The sequence below is a fragment of the Peromyscus leucopus genome, chromosome X (genome assembly GCF_004664715.2).
Source record: "Peromyscus leucopus breed LL Stock chromosome X, UCI_PerLeu_2.1, whole genome shotgun sequence".
Classification (NCBI taxonomy): domain Eukaryota; kingdom Metazoa; phylum Chordata; class Mammalia; order Rodentia; family Cricetidae; genus Peromyscus; species Peromyscus leucopus.
In genome coordinates, this window is record NC_051083.1 from 72,137,905 (window position 1) to 72,154,676 (window position 16,772).

At 34.7% G+C, this 16,772-nt stretch overlaps 1 protein-coding gene across 1 annotated transcript in view; it reads left to right on the forward strand.

Annotated features, from left to right (window-relative positions):
* The window catches only part of Dach2 (dachshund family transcription factor 2), a 274,883-nt gene that overhangs the window by 69,998 nt on the left and 188,113 nt on the right, over nucleotides 1–16,772 (forward strand). The window contains exon 2 of the mRNA XM_028874764.2: nucleotides 15,438–15,569. Within this exon, the coding sequence (XP_028730597.2) occupies nucleotides 15,455–15,569 (115 nt within the window). The 5' untranslated portion in view covers nucleotides 15,438–15,454. The remainder of the gene's footprint in view (nucleotides 1–15,437; nucleotides 15,570–16,772) is intronic.

Here is a 16,772-nt window from a genome sequence, read left to right on the forward strand (position 1 = left end):
GTATTTTTTGGTCATAGAAACTTAGTGTAAAGTATTAATAAAAAAGTAGTAGAGAATGAGTTCCAAAAGTCACAAGAGATTATAATTATTTAAGTGACAAAGTAAAATAAGACACAAGACTAGATTAATATTTTCATGGTATCTGTTTACTTTCCAAAGAATTCACATGCATTTGATTATGTGGTTATTTTAGGTATCTTTCTGTTCATTTCTATATTATTTGATGTGAGTATAGATAGACCACTTATCCATATTTACATTTCATCTATTTAATATATGTATGCATGGTGCATAGTTAAATTCTCCTGGATCTCCTGTTTTCTAATTTAGTTAGAATATAAATATTTAGACTAAAAACCTTACAGTAGTGAATGAAAATAGCAAAGTATGGAAGTAGTGGTGGTTGTTTTAGGGCAGCCAACATGGCTAAGAGCAAATATCCCAAGGAGTGGAGAACTGACTGCATCATTTATTCTCTGGCAGTTATCTGATATGTCCAAGGAACGAATACTCCCTTAATGCCACAAGAGGCAGTAATCTTTAGGAGCCAGTTGCTTTTTCTAGAATGTGATTCATTACTGATTTTTAATTTTAATATTTTCAACATTTGAATTGTCTTTAGCTGCTATATAGGAGTTAAAACTGCAGTTTAATTTTAAACTCAAGATTTTTTTTAAAATTTAGGCTAACTTTCCATTTATTCTATTTCTAGCAGGAAATAGACAGTTTTCCTCCTATATTTGTTTTCTAAAGAAAAATGTATTTCATTTTACTTTATTTTGGAAGCTATTTTTTTCACACAAGAATAATTGATGTTCCAAAAAATGCCATAGAATGCTGTGTAGTTAGCAGGGTGAATGGTGCGTAGACAATGAAATTTCACAGAGTTTACCTCTGTTTGTTAATGGTAATATAATGTTATATTTTGTATTAATATTGTACCGGAAATGGCAATTGATAATTGATATCTTCCTAAATACTTTAAGTACCTTTCAATTTTGGGAGCAATCTCTAGGTGAAATGTATATACATGTTTAATTTGAATCTATGTAGGTCATCTTCACTTTTCTTCACCCTTTTCCCTTGCTATGGTGTTTATTCTTCCTCTTGAATTTATTCCTAGATGTCATACTTGCTATAAACCAATACTCAATGATACAAATGTAGCCATTATTTGAATTAATGATTATTAGTATTTTTTCTTACATCCAAAGAAATTCAATGAATGATTCAGTAAAGTATTTTGGTTTTCAGCTTTCTTCTAATAATGCCATTCTTTTCTAGCAAGTGTATCCCTATAATTGTGCTCCAGGGGCTTACAACTCATTGCTTTGTTGCTATAATCCAGTATACTTCCAGTATAAATTACATTTCAGTTTAAACATTTGAGGTGAAACTCAAATACATTTGAGCAATTTTAAAAAAGCTAAGAATTGCATCTGATATCAAAAACTTTCCATCTATTATATTGTTATTAGTACTTGATTGTAGGTGATTACTGATGTGACCAAATAGGCTTTGTATTGTGTTAAATGTACAGTTCAAACATTTTAAAGTATTCACATCAGTGTATTAAGTACATTCAAATTGTTGTGCAGTCACTAAAATAGGAACATTGGAGAGATTTTCATGTTATCCTTATGTAAGAAAAATGCTAATTTCATCTGTATGCTTCCTATCTTTACATATGTACTACTAAAGTTAGCATTCTATTGTGTTTTATAAAGTGTTTCAAGTATAATTGAGAATACAGATATATTTTGTGTATATTAATGAAATGTTCTATATTTGCAGATGATAAGATAGTATACTTAAGTCACCCCAACAATTCATCCAGGGACCCCCTACAGCTGATTAAAACCTTCAGCATTGTGGCAGGATACAGGATTAACTAAAAGAAATCAATAGCTCTCCTATACACAAGTGATAAATGGACTGAAAAAGAAATCAGGGAATCATCACCCTTTACAATAGCCCCAAATAACAGAAAATATCTTGAGATAACTCTGTCCAAGCAAGTGAAAGACCTGTATGACAGAGAGCTTAAGGTTTTGAAGAAAAATTGAAGAAGATATCAGAAAATGGAAAAATTTCCCATGACCTTGGATAGGTAGTATCAACATAGTAAAAACGGCAATCTTACTAAAAACAATCTTCAGATTCAGTGCAGTCCCTACCAGAATCCCAACACAATTCTTCACAAACCCCCAAAGCACAACACTCAACTTCATATGAAAAAAAAAAAAAAAAACAGGATAGCCAGGACAATTCTGTACAATATAGGAACCTCCAGAGGCATCACCATCCCTGACTTCAAGATATTTACATTCTAATGTCATAAATTGGAAGAGCTTTGTTGTATCTACTTTTCATATGTGTACTCTCACTTAGACTTATGTTCAGATCTACCAGGCCTGAAACCTCCAGTACAAAAATCATAAACCTATGGAAGATTGTGACTGTAAAGGCTCTTAGAAGTTATCTTTAAACGTCTTGTTAAGCTGTAGAAGAATATTCTAATTAATTGCCTTGTATGGTGTGTAACATAATAGAAAATATTCTTTCTCCTGTTCAAGCGTTAATATGGTTTAATTTTTCTTAAAATTGAAATAGTCTTTGTTATGAACAAAATATTTGATAATTTTCTTAAAGATTAAGTATAGAAATCTGGAAAGTTTCCAATTTAACATGATAATAGAAGTTACAAGTGTAAATGATTGTTACTCAAAGAAATATTCAAATGCAAGAAACAAAAATACCCAAGAAGTTGAATTTGAATTTGCATCCAAGTAACATTTTTCCAATTGTGATCCCTATAGTGGTACTGTATTTAGAGAAGTTCCAGTCTATGATGAATATTGCATTTACATTGCTTTGAAAAACTCTACAGTAAGAAACACAGACGGCAGGGATAGTAGCTAGCTACTGTCACAGTACTTGAGAGGCTAAGGCAGGAAGATTTCTAGAGTTCACAGTGAATTCCAATTTAGCCTAAACTACAGGATGAGACCCCATGTCAAAAGCAAAACAACCACCACCACAAAACAAACAAACAAACAAACAAACAAACAAAAACTAAAAAAGCAAAAAAGATAAATGAGATGTAGTGTGCCTGGATACAAACATCCAAACTGCAATGACAGTTGCTCTTTAACATTCCACAAGTCTGCGCCTCAGTTTCCTCATTTGAGCAGTGTCACTTGTGAAGTTATTATGTGTACAGACTTTAAAAGTATAAAGAATTTAAACAAGTATTTATTTAGGGAATGCCGTATACAGTTTTCTTTTTATGAACCTAGTACCGACAAGTTTGGCCTTAGGACACCTTTATTTCCATTTTAAACATCTTTTTTTTTTAAAGGAGACTATATTTTACACATTTTGTGGTGCAAATGTTCTATAAAACACAGTTTGAAAATGTTGGTTAAAAATAGGGTTGATACATTGCTTCTTTCTTATAATTGTTTAAGAGCAGATATAATAGAAGTATTTGAGAAGATTTTTAGGCTTTCAGATTATTTCAATTACTTTGTTTAGACAAATCTGTACAATGTAAATACATAGTTGCTTGGAAACTGAGAGTTTTGTTAGGCATTTAAGGCCACAGTAATTTGTTCAAAATTGCAGCCAGCCTTCTAAGCTGTGTTTTGGTTGCACTCTACAGTGCTTTGCCAACCTTCTTTAATGTCATTTTACTCTCTGGCTCCATTCTGAAATTAAAATTCACTGTCTTATTGTACATCTTCCAATCTGTCATTTTTGAAGGGTAAGTTTAATGTGAACACAGACTGATTGTATCCCTCTTAATATCTATCTACAACTCAACTATGTCTGCAAAAAAATTATACACACACACACACACTCACTTGCACACGCACACACACACACACACACTCACACACACACATATAGCTAGATAGCTAGATAGCTAGATAGATAATCTATCTACTGCCTACACCATTTCATGGCTAAATCTAAGTTCTAGCTAATATTTAGTGTACCTCTAGTTATAAGTTGTCAATCGTTCTCTTGGTATTATATTATCTTTAATATTGTGTTTATAACTGGATGGTGACCAGAAGAGTCACTGCAATGTTGATCTATAATCCCTTAAAATGCCTTCTCTGCACTTCATTATTTTTACACTTAGTTTAGTTTTTGTGATCATTTTATTTAATTAGTTACTTGCTTATATATACTTTTACTATTGTTTTTGACCGTTTCATACATGAGTACTATATTTATTTATTTTTTACTCTTCCCTCCCCCCAACTCCAATTCCTTTCCTGTACCCACACTTTTAATTTCATGACCCCCCCAGATCTACTTCTCCATTTCCCTTCCAAAAACGAACAAATAACAAAAATAAAACAGCAGGACTCCCAGGGAAATCAACCAAACATGGTATAAGAAATTGCAGTAAGACTAGCACAATCACTCATATCAAGGCAGGATAAGGCAACAATAGTAGGAGTGAAAGTGTCCCAACCACAGACAAAAGAGTAAGAGATATCCCCACTCCCACTGTTAGGAATCCCGCATGAACATCAAGCTACACAACCATAATGTATATGCAGAGGACCTATCTCAGACCCATACAGGGTCCATGATTGTTGCTTCTGTCTCTGTGAGCCCCTAGGGGACCTGATTAGTTGAATTTGTGAGCCATGTTCTCCTGCTGTACTACTGTTCTCTACCCTCTGGCTCCTACAATCCTTCCTCTCCTCTTCTGCTGGGTTGCCTTGGTCTTCCTAGTATTTGTCTATGGGTATCTTCATCTGATCCCATCAGTTGCTGGATGATGCCTCTCTGATGACTCTTGTGCTAGACATAGATCTATGAGTATTGCAGAATATCATTTCAAATGGCAGCCTACAGAATGGGAAAAGATGTTCACCAACTCCACATCTGAGAGAATGCTAATATCCAAAATATATAAAGAATTCAAGAAACTATACATTAACAAACCAAATAATTCTATTAAAAATGGGGTACATATCTAAATAGAGAATTTTTAACATTGGAATCTTGTGGAATCCCGTTTTCAGGTTCCTTGTGGCTTTACCCAGCAGGTCCACATAGAGAGGATGATTAGGACCATGGGCCTGAGTGCAGGTGTCTGAGATGGTCTGTACTTGGCTGTGCTGGGGGGAGGTCTTTTGCGCCACCCCTTGTTGTCTCTATAAATACCCTGGGGCAGCGACAGTTGGGGCTCCTTGGAATAGGTTCCAGGCCATCTCAAGGCTATTCTTTATTTTCTGTCTGTTTATCTCCACAATCTAAATCCTTCTATCTAATATTTCCTACTTCTCACACTCAAGAAAACTCTGGGGAGCTGTGGGATTGGTGGGTAAACACCGCACAGAATCTCAAATGGCCAAGAAACTCTTAAAGAAATGTTCATCATCCTTATATATCAAGGAAATGCAAATCAAAATGACTCCGAGATTCCCTCTTACACATGTCAGTATGGCCAAGTTCAATAACACAAATGGCATCTCATGCTGAAGAGGATATGGGGCAAGAGGAATGCTTCATCATTTCTTGTGCAGCCACCATGGAAATCACTATGGAAACTACTATAGTGGTTCCTCAGAAAATTCTGATTCTATATACCTCAATACCTAGCTATACTATTCTTGGACATATAATCTATGGACTCTCCATCCTACCACAAGGACATTTGCTCAACTGTGTTCATAGAAGCTTCATTTATAATAACCAGAAATGCAAATAATCTATATGACCCTCAACTAAAGAATGGATTAAGAAAATGTGGTACCTTTTCACAATAGAGTATTAATAACTCAGCTGTTAAACACAATGACATAAATGAAATTGGCAGGCAAATGGATGGAACTAGAAAAAACCATGAGTGAGTTAACTCGGGTCCAGAAAGACAAACCTGGTATGTACTCGTTTCTATGTGGACATTAGATATTAAGTAAAGGATAATAATTCACAATCCCCAGACCCAGAAAGGATAAGCAACAAGGAGGTCTCAAAAGGAGATGTATGTATCTCCCTGGAAAGGGGAAATAGATTTTGTAGGTAGACTGAGGGGTGGGTGGGAATGGGAATAGGAGGGATCACCTATGAAGGTAGAGGATGAGATTACTGGGAGAGACAATTGGAAGTTGGGGGCATTTGGGGAGCAATGTAGAAACCTAGTGCAGTGGAAACTACCTAGAATCTATGAGTGACCCTAGCAAAATCGTCTGGTAATAGAGGATACAGAGCCTGGACTTGTCATCTTGTATAACCAAGCAAGGTTCCCTTCAGGGAGACTGGTACATCAATACAGCCAGAAAACCTTCAACCTATAATTTTTCCTACCTGTAAGATGTGTAGGGGTAATGGTGGCACAGGACTTTGTCACAGGAATGGTCAACCAATGACTGGTCCAACTTTAGGCCCATGCCAAGAAAGGGAGCCCATGTCTGACATTGCCTGGATGGCCAAGAACAAGAGGATGGACAGCCCAGAGACCCAGGAATAGAACCAAACCTGACTGTCAACAAAGAAAAAGGAGAAAAAAAAAGATGAAAAAGTCAAAACACTTTTGAGTACTCATACACATGAAGGTTATTGTTGTTATTTTGTTACTTTGTGTTTTTTTGCATATTTTGCCTTTCTAAATTTTTTAAATATTTTTCATACAATATATTGAAATTTTGTTATAAGTGATAGATACCCTGACATAAAACTTGTGCTTTAATGATTATACATCTAATATATTTATAAATCTAATACTCTTTTTCTAGTGAAAATATTTCAAAGAAACTTTTATTTGGGTATGCACATGCATAATAATAATAAAAACTAGCACAGGTTTTTCACAAATGCATACGATAGAAAGAAATTGTCAATGAGATAATTGTTTTACAAGGTCCTCCTGTTATAATCCAGTGTATATCTTCTTTATGCATATAAATTGAAGCACAGAAAAATTATGTGATACGATTACTCCCCATAATCTTTTCAGTGACACAGATGACAGAATTCCATTGTGGAATTATTTGAGTTGAAATAAGGATCATGAATACAGGATTAGTAGTTGAATAATCTAAATGAAAAAGCAGGAGATGGGAATATTTCCTGAACTACTAACAGGCTACTAACTTAAGCCTCTCCCTCAAACTTTCTTTCTGGGTTTCAGAGATTTTTATTTATAAAATTGGAAGATTAATTTAGATATTTCTTGAACTTCATGTCCCTGTGAAGAATATTCCTAGACACTCTAAGCCTTAAGTAGAATCATGTGTAATTTAGAGGAATATAGACTTTATCATATTCCAACGTTAAATTTAGATTAAGAACAAAGTTTGGAAACTTATACAATGGGGCAGTGATAACCTCTTCAATAACATGTTTGGAAAACTGGATATCAAAGCAGAAATGAGAAATTGAGCTGTTCACCAAATGATTTGAAATCTTAAAACATATAGTGTGAAACCACACAACTTCCAGAAGAAAGCATAGGGAAAAATCTGCTTGACATTTGCCTTGGTAGCGATTTCTTGAAAATGACAACAGAAGCACATGAAATAAAAGCAAAATGGACCAGTGTGACTACATCATACTGAAAAGCTTCTGACGAGCAAGGGAAATAGTCAAACCAGAAAGAGGACAACTGACAGAGTGGAAGAAAACATTTTCAGACTATAGTATTCAAGAAACTATATATATTTCAGACTATAATATCCAAAAGTGTGCAGAAGTTTTAAAGCTCAATAACACCAAGATAAACATCATCATCAACAAAAATATACACTAGTTGATACATATACGAAAATCAAAATCAGAATTACAAACAAGTAAACATTGTATTTTCCTTTAAATTACACTACTCATGATAGCCCAAACATGCAAGTTATATTTCTAGAAAGAGTTGAACACATAAAGAAAATGTTCTGTATCAATAATATATACACTGGAATTTCATTTCTCAACTTAAAAATGGTTTTGTTACTTATTATTACTTGTGACATATGAGTAAATATAAATCTGTTATTCTAAAGAAAATAAGCTATACACAGGAAAAACATTATATGGTGCATGTTACATGATGCAAGTAAAACTTACAATTATAGAAGCAGAGTAAAGTTGCATATAGGGTCGACAGTGCAAGAGACAGGGAACCATTAGTCAAAATGCACAAAATTGTTTGGATAATCAATAATTTGTATATTTAAAATTTTGTTGGGAGAGTAGACTTTTTCATTTTTTAAATTGAAATTATTTTTCATATAACGTATTCTGATCACAATTTCTCCTCACTCATCTCCCAGATCCTTCCCATCTTCTCAAAAATTCAACCCCATGCCTTCCTTCTATCTCTTTAGAAAACAGTTAAATAAAAAAACAAACAAAAAATAAAAATTAAAAAACAAAGAAATGCACAAGAAACACATGTATACAGAGGCACATAAATGCAAAACAGACAAAAAATCCATTAAAACACAAAATCAGAAAACATACATGCAAAAGAGCAATAAAATAAAAAAAATGCTCAGATATAGCACTTTGAGACAAAAAATGAAACTTCCAAAAATTACATTGAGTTTATGTTGTGTTGGCCATCTACTGCTGGGCATGGAGCCTGCCCTTATGAATGGTTTGTATACTCAGTGAGACTTCATTTGCAAAAACTATTTTTTTCCTTTGCAAGACAGCCCCCACCTTTTTTTCAGGTTTCCTATGAGGAAGAGGGAGGAATAAGGAACTTGTAGATAGAATGATAGGCCTAGCCGAGAAGAAGAAACACAGAAGCACAGGTCAACTTTGGGAGGACCCGGATCAATATCCATCAGCCCAGAATTTTATTCAAAAGGGCTTTTTATAACAATGCCAAGGGCAAGGCAAAAAACCTCCCCTATATTGCTAAATATAACCAGGTGTAAACCCTTCCAAATATCTGCTACCCAGGCCTGTGGTCCAATTATCCTCTTTACCAGTCCTGCTGGTAAAGCAAGCTCAGATTCACTAGGAAACCTATGTGGACTCCCACACTTATCAATTGTAGATAATTTCTAGGTTAGAGTTGGGTGTCCCGGTTCAGTGACTCACTCAGTTCTTGCACCTTCTAACTTAGATCTGTGAAGGCCCTGTGCAAGCTGCCACAGTCTCTGTGAGATCATATGTGCTTAGTTACTGTTGTGTTTTAAAGGCCTTGTTTCCTTCATATCTTCCATCCCACTGGATCTTATAATCTGTTTGTCTCCTCTTACATAGAGTTTCTGAGCCCTGAGGGAAAGGACTTGATGGAGACTTCCCATTTAGAATCAAGTGTTCCAAGATCAGGATAGTAGCTCTTATGATGACTATTCTTATCATACCCTTTGCCCAAGATAGTAGATGGTAGGAAGCTTAATAAGGTAGATCTATAACACATTTTTATAATGGTATCAACATATGTGTTTTTACCTACAAACACATCAAGTTGTATGTGCTATATAAGTATGGCTTTTTATAAATAAGTCATTTTTTAAGCAAACGTTTAAGGTAGTAACTAGCAAATTAAATACTTCAGTAAATGTTTGTAATTACAGAAGATAAGTGTATAGAGAGTATTGTAAGTGCCACATATTATCACTTAGTCAGCAATTAGAGTGACTAGTCTTTCTTTTCTGTCTGCTGTCCCTGAGACTTGGGGATAGGGTGTGTTATGTAGATGTCCCATTTATAATTGAGCATTCCACAGAAACTTATTCTCAACACTTTGACTAAAAGTAAGTCTCTATATTCAATGTTATCCACTATATAAGGAAGAATTTTTTGATGAGGAATGAGAGCCACACTAATATATGGGTATGGTGATATGTATTTAGAAACACTTTGATAATACATCCACTTAGCAAAATAATAGTAGATTCTCTGCTAAAATCTGTGGTCTTTCTTACCAATGCTTATTGGCTAGATTTACATCACCAGACATGAAATTCTTCTTGTGGGGTGTGTCATAAATTAATTCAGAAATCATTTTTTACCCTCATAGCAGTTACGCCACGTTTGTGTTTGTGGCCATATTCTTGCCAGGCTGGTCGATATTATACTCTCCAGGGTTCACAACTGTGATCGACTGTTGATTACTGTTTTCCTCAGCAGGCTGCATTGCAAATTCTGGCACTATGTAAGCTTTCCAAAAGGAATGAATCTCCTAGATCAGAGGGACCTTGATTTATCTTCCTGTGTCTCAAATATACAGTGCCTTCAGCAATAGGGTCTCCCCATCAAATTCTGTTGGGCAACCAAGAGCAATGATATCAACCACTAATTTTAGGGGATCTCTAAGGCTTCCAGACTAGCATATTGATGGGAGATATCACATTCATGGAACTGGGCTTCTTACTAGAAGAGACAAGAAGATTGTATGAGCCAGAAGTCTAGGAGTCCTGGGGCAAAACAATGTTTTCTTGATGTGTCAGTCACAGAGCTGTCTTTCTGGTCCTCTAGCTTTTATAATCATCCTGCATTCTCTTCCACTATGTTCTTGAGCATCAGTTACAGATATTGTACTGTAGGTGTATTCATTGAGTCTGGGCACTGGGTCTGAGATGAGTTGTTCAGTGAATATTGACCAGTTGTGCTTTTCTGTAAATGTCTTTATCTTCTGCATACAAAGGCATACTTGATGAAGGATTAGAGCTACAATTATCTATGGGTATAAGGATAAGTATTTAAAATGCAGTTACAAATTATGATGGTTTAGTAAAGTGGTAGAAGGATCTCCTTTAATACCCAATATCTTCTTAGCCCTGGATATTTTGGTTGGTTATAGTACCAAGTATAATTTCCCTTACTTTGTTGCAGTCTTTAAGCCCAATTAAATAGGTGGTGTTTACTGCTCAGGTATGACAACCAATATCATTCTTTTAGAAATGTCTTGCCAAGGAGGTCATTGTTGTGGTTCATAGGCCTCACAACTTGGTAGGACTCCCTTGGCAACAGTATAGTTAGTGTCTTCTGATATTTTTATTATCAAAGTTAATACTGAAAATCCAGTAAGAGAGTCAAAGACATCCCCTGCTCCCACTGTTATGAGTCTCACAAGAAAACCAAGATATGCAACTGTCACATATATTCAGAATGCATAGGTCAGTCCCATTCAGGCTCCTTGGTTGTTGATTCAGTCTCTGTGAGCCCCCATGTGACCAAGTTAGTTGATTCTGTGGGTTTACTTATGACATCCTTGACCTCTTTGGCTTTTACAATCTGTCCTCTCACTCTTCAGAAGGATTCCCTGAGCTTGGCCCAGTATTTTGCTGTGAGTCTCTGCATCTGTTTCTAGCAGTTACTGAAGTCTCTCTGATGACAACTGGGCTAGAGCCCAATGTATGAGTATAACAGAATATCATTAGGTATCATTACCTTGACATTTTTTTTCCAGTCCTGTTTGTTTCTATCCTAGGTCTCTAGGCCATCCAGTCTTTGGGTCCTGGTGCTCCAGGCAGTGTCATGGGTTAGGTTGCACTCAAGCATGGTTATGAGGCTGGAATAGTCATTGGTTAGCCACTCTCACAATCTATGCACCACCATTATCCCAGAGCATCCAATAGGCAGGATAGACTGTAGGTTGAAGCTTATGTGGCTGAGTTGGCATCCCACCCACTGGAAGTCTTGCCTGGTCACAGGAGATGGCCACTTTAGGTTATGTATCTCCTATTGCTTGGAGTCTTAGCTGGTGTCCTCCTAGTAGATTCCTGGGAGTTTCCCTTGCACCAGGTTTCTGCCTTACCCTGAAATTCCCCTACCCTTCCAGTAGTCTCTTTTAGTACTTGAGAGGCCTGACATTTTCTGAATAGTAATAGAGGAGAATAAGATAGGGAGGGGAAGAAGGGAGGCTGGGGGGTACTGGGAGGAGAGGAGAAAGGGGAAATTGCAGGAGAGAGAGAGAGAGAGAGAGAGAGAGAGAGAGAGAGAAGAGAGAGAGAGAAGAAGAAGAAGAAGAAGAAGAAGAAGAAGAAGAAGAAGAAGAAGAAGAAGAAGAAGAAGAAGAAGAAGAAGAAGGAAGGGAAGGAAGGAAGGAAGGAAGGAAGGAAGGAAGGAAGGAAGGAAGGAAGGAAGGAAGAGACAAAGAAAGAAAAGAAAAGAAACAAAATTCCGGAATTTGGAAGTATCTAGAATTCCAACATTTTATGAAGAGTGGGTTTGTAACTGCCACAAACACAAGACCTTCTGCTTTACTAATTGGTAGATGATCTCCAGGGAAACAAAGGGTCATGCCATTTTTTCTTGACAATCTAATCACTGGTAGACATCAGCTATCACCTAGAATACATGCACATAAATTTTAACTCATCAAAATACAAGCATAGTGAAAGATGATGTTAATTTCCAGTAAAGCTAAGTATGAATTTTAATATGGAGATCCCATACTAGGTAAAATGACATTAGACATGGGGATTAAGGGATGGTATTTCTCAGTGATAATTGCAATAGTTAGTTTTTCTGCTTAGAAAAATTTATACTAGTGAAACTGATGTATTTTACATAATTTTTCATGTATACTTATTGCAACTGTATAATGACATGCTTTCTTTCTTATTGTAATGAAATAAATATTTTGGATGTTGGGAGTATCTAAGATAAAATAGTTATATAAAGGAAAAAAATCTAATCCTCATGGAGGAAGCTTTCAGGATAGATGCAGCTCAAATTCTGTGGGTCCTGAGTCCAAAATATGTAATGTCTCAACAACAAGAACTTATCTTCAACATCTTGGATCAACCAAGGGCAACATCAATAGCCTATATTGTTTTGGGGTCTCTTGGATTCCCCTAACAGCTTGAAAGGGGCTTTCTCATGCTTAGCATGTATGTGTAGATATGCATGTGTAATTTTACATCAATAAAAATGATTCCTTATGAATTTTTCAAATATTCTTAGTATTTATTTTTCTCTCTTCTTCATTCTCCTTCTTAATGGTTCCTTCTCCCGCTAAAGCCCAACCTACCATTTTTCCCATTTCCTCCTTCATATTGTTTGTAGCTTGCCATTTCCTTCTCTAGTGTTGTCCCTTCTATAGTGCCTTTTTACATTCCTAGTGTCTGAGATTCCTGTATGTTACATACTCACATATGAGTATTTTGTAGCTATGGACGACAGATGAGGGAGAACATGCAGCAGCATGTGTCTTTCTGAGTCTCCATTACTCCACTCAATATTGTATCTTCTAGTTTCATTCATTTACGAAGGAAACTCTCAATTGAGTAAAGAGGAAACCCACAGAACGAAAGAGAATTTTCTATGGCTATACATCTGATGGAGGGTTAATATACAGACTATATAAACTAAAACAGAAAAAGAGTCATGGAAACAAATGATCCAATTAAAAAGTGAGCCATTGATCTGAACAGAGAGTTCATAAGGGAAATATAAAAATGGCTATGAAATATCTCAGAATTCTCAGTAAGTTAGATGTAGAACTATGATTAAGTTATACAATTCTTTGGCATGTGTCCAAATGACTCAGCAATGTACTCCATGGATACTTGCTCAGCCATGTTCAATGCTGCTCTGTTCACAATAGCTAGGAAATAGAAACAACCTAAATGTCCTTTATCAGATGATTGAATAAGGATAATGCAATACATATACACACTGGAATGGTATTTATCTATAAAATCATATATATATATATATATATATATATATATATATTTGTAATTATATATGTTATATATAACACATATGCATATATTTACACATATATCATAACTTTATGTAAATATAACTAGATATGTTATATCATTATGTATATAATTTTACACACTGATTTTTCAGACTGGATGCACCAATTTGAATTCCCATCAAGTGTGAATGAGAGCTCCCCTTCCCTCATGTGCATTCTAGCATTTGTTGTCAGGTGTTTTCTTCATATTAGCTATTTTAACTGGGGTAAGATGAACTCTCAAAGTTGCTTGATTTTGTATTCTCCTAATTGCTCAAGGTGACGAACATATTCTGCAGACATTTCTTAGCCATTTTTATATTTTCTTTTGTGAAGTCTCTTTTCAGATCAACAGTCCACTTATTATATTTAATTTTACATATACATACATATATGAAACCTCATAAAAGAGCTGATCTGAGAATCCATTACTAAAACAACAAAGTTTATTTGTCAAAGAATTATGTCTGTGTATTTAACTGAAATTATAGCACTTTCACTTTTATAGTTATCTTTCTTTCATTACAATAACCATTTTCTAATTATCTAATATATGCTGAAATTCTTATACCTAAGTAAAATTTGTTATTCTCAAATTAAATTTATTACTTCGTCTGCATTCCATCCCCAATACTACAGTGGGGGAATATATGCCAAGGCATTCTCTTTTCTTAAATGTACTCCTATTATAAACAACTTGTTGAAAAAATTTAATTTGACAGTTGAAGTAAAAAGTAATGTACTAAAACATTTTTAAATAACTGATAACATTTTTCTTCTTTGTTATTTTGACTGTGGTTCTACTTGAAGAAACATATATTCTCCAACTTTTCTAGAGACTCAACGAGATTTTATAATTTATGAGTATAAAGTAATTGTAATATACATCATAATCTAATTTAGAGCATGGGAGATATAGCTTACATCTCTAAACTTTGAGTCAAATGAAAGAAGCTATAAATTGGGAACTAGCAATGTATGACTGAATATGGCAAGAGGAAATTATCTTTTCATGATTTTCATAAATTCACTTTCAAGCTGATTTAGAACTTTAATACCTGTAAATTTCACTAACAAATGTGGTCCTTTGCCACCTATCTTTATGTATATATCTGAGCTATAAAATTTTACTATTTTCTTATTGTTAAGAGAAGAAATTGAACATATCTTCTCAATTTCCTTCTAGCACTATTATAAAATGATTCTTCAGCAGTTTGATATTACATTACATTCTGAGTTTGCTCACCAGTGTTCCCTTCCAGAGCATACAGATGGTATTTGCTTAGACATATGAATAAATATTGGAACTTTTAATTGTGTTTATTAAAGATATGTCAGGAGTCTTGCTCACAAATATTTTTAATTTCATTTTAACACACACACACACACACACACACACACACACACACACACACACATTTTACATCCTGGATTACTTTCTCTTCTTGCAGTTAGTACTTCTTTACTTAAAATCAATAAAATGAACAATTGCAATGGTTGGCCTTTTTACTTATTTGTTTTTCTGTGTTTTTAATTGTGGATCAGACACATATTTTCATCTCTTTAAAATATATTTTCATGCTATTTGTAATAAGAAGTTATTATGAGTTGAAAATATATTTTTCAAATATTCATTATTTCAATGCTTACTTGTGATTTACTTTTCTGCTGGTACCATGCAGCATATTCTTGTTAAATAACTATGCACACATTTTACTATCATTAAGAAACGAGTCCCATTTTTAAATTGATGGTTCTACTTTAGGTATAACAGCTGCAGCGATGGCTGAGGCAATGAAGCTCCAGAAGATGAAGCTTATGGCAATGAATACTCTGCAGGGAAATGGAAGCCAAAATGGGGCTGAGTCAGAGCCAGATGACCTTAATTCTAACACAGGTGAGTGCCTTGAGCAGTTACCAAAAGGCAACACTTACTGTTTTATTATAGGATGGATGAGAGGAAGAAAAAAGAGCCAAGAATATTATCTGTGCTTTGATGATAAATAGTTAGTTTGAAAGCCTTTAGCTTTTTTGTAAGATGTACACTCAAATTAGAAAACTATCACAGTTTATAACCCAGATTCCCATTTCATAAACATTTAGAAATTTCTGTTTTTGTTTGTGACACAAGGTTTCCCTACAAAGCCCAGGTTGACCTTAAATCCACACCATTCTTCTTCCTTATTCATCATGCCTGCCATCTTTCTACTGTTCTTCTGTGATGCAACTTAGTTCTAATTCTTATATTAGCTGTTGTACTCCCTGTTATAAATGCAGTGCCCAATTCCCAATTCAAGCCATACTTCTTACTCCATCATTCTCAAAATGAAAGGCACAGCCCATGTTCCAGGTTCTTTGGGCCAGTCTTTTCAATTGTAAAACCACCTGTTTAGCTGAATGATGGTTCTGGTAGACACAAAGCATTATTCACAATGCCTAAGTTGAAAAGCAGTACAACAAGGAGCTAGAAAGGAAAGACAGAAGAGAGAGGGAGAAAGATGCTTGTATAATCAGTCATGTCTTTTCACTGCATACTATTTGCTTTTATTCCTTTATCCTATGATAACTGTATTTTGACCTTTGTCATATGAAAGTGTTTTGATATTTTGGAAGGATGTGATTGTAACTATTAGCACATGTAGATAAACTGACAAATAAATGACTAAGATTTAATTTTAGAGAAAAATAACAATTGAGGTGACTAATGATGGTTTCAGGAAATACAGTTCCCAAGCTAACTCTACAATTAAACTCAAAATAATGCAGCAGGTAGATGAGTAGATTTATCTCTTAAATTCAGGGTTTCCAGATGTAAAAAGAATGCTATGACTTCATTTTGGAGGGAAAACTGAATAGAGTTAGAAAAGTAGTTAATTAAAGTAGTATGTAAAATGACTCTGACTTCCCTCATGGAAACTTGCAATGTTCCTGGTGAATTATAGACTTAGAATTCTTTCAGCAAGTGGTATTTTCTTTCTATATAGCATTGAAAATATATTTTATGAATTCATAATATCTGGAACTCTGGATCTTATAATTCTTACCAAAATCCAGTGAGAAGATTGTTCTAACCTTTGCTGTCTGTAAATAAAGAAACAGA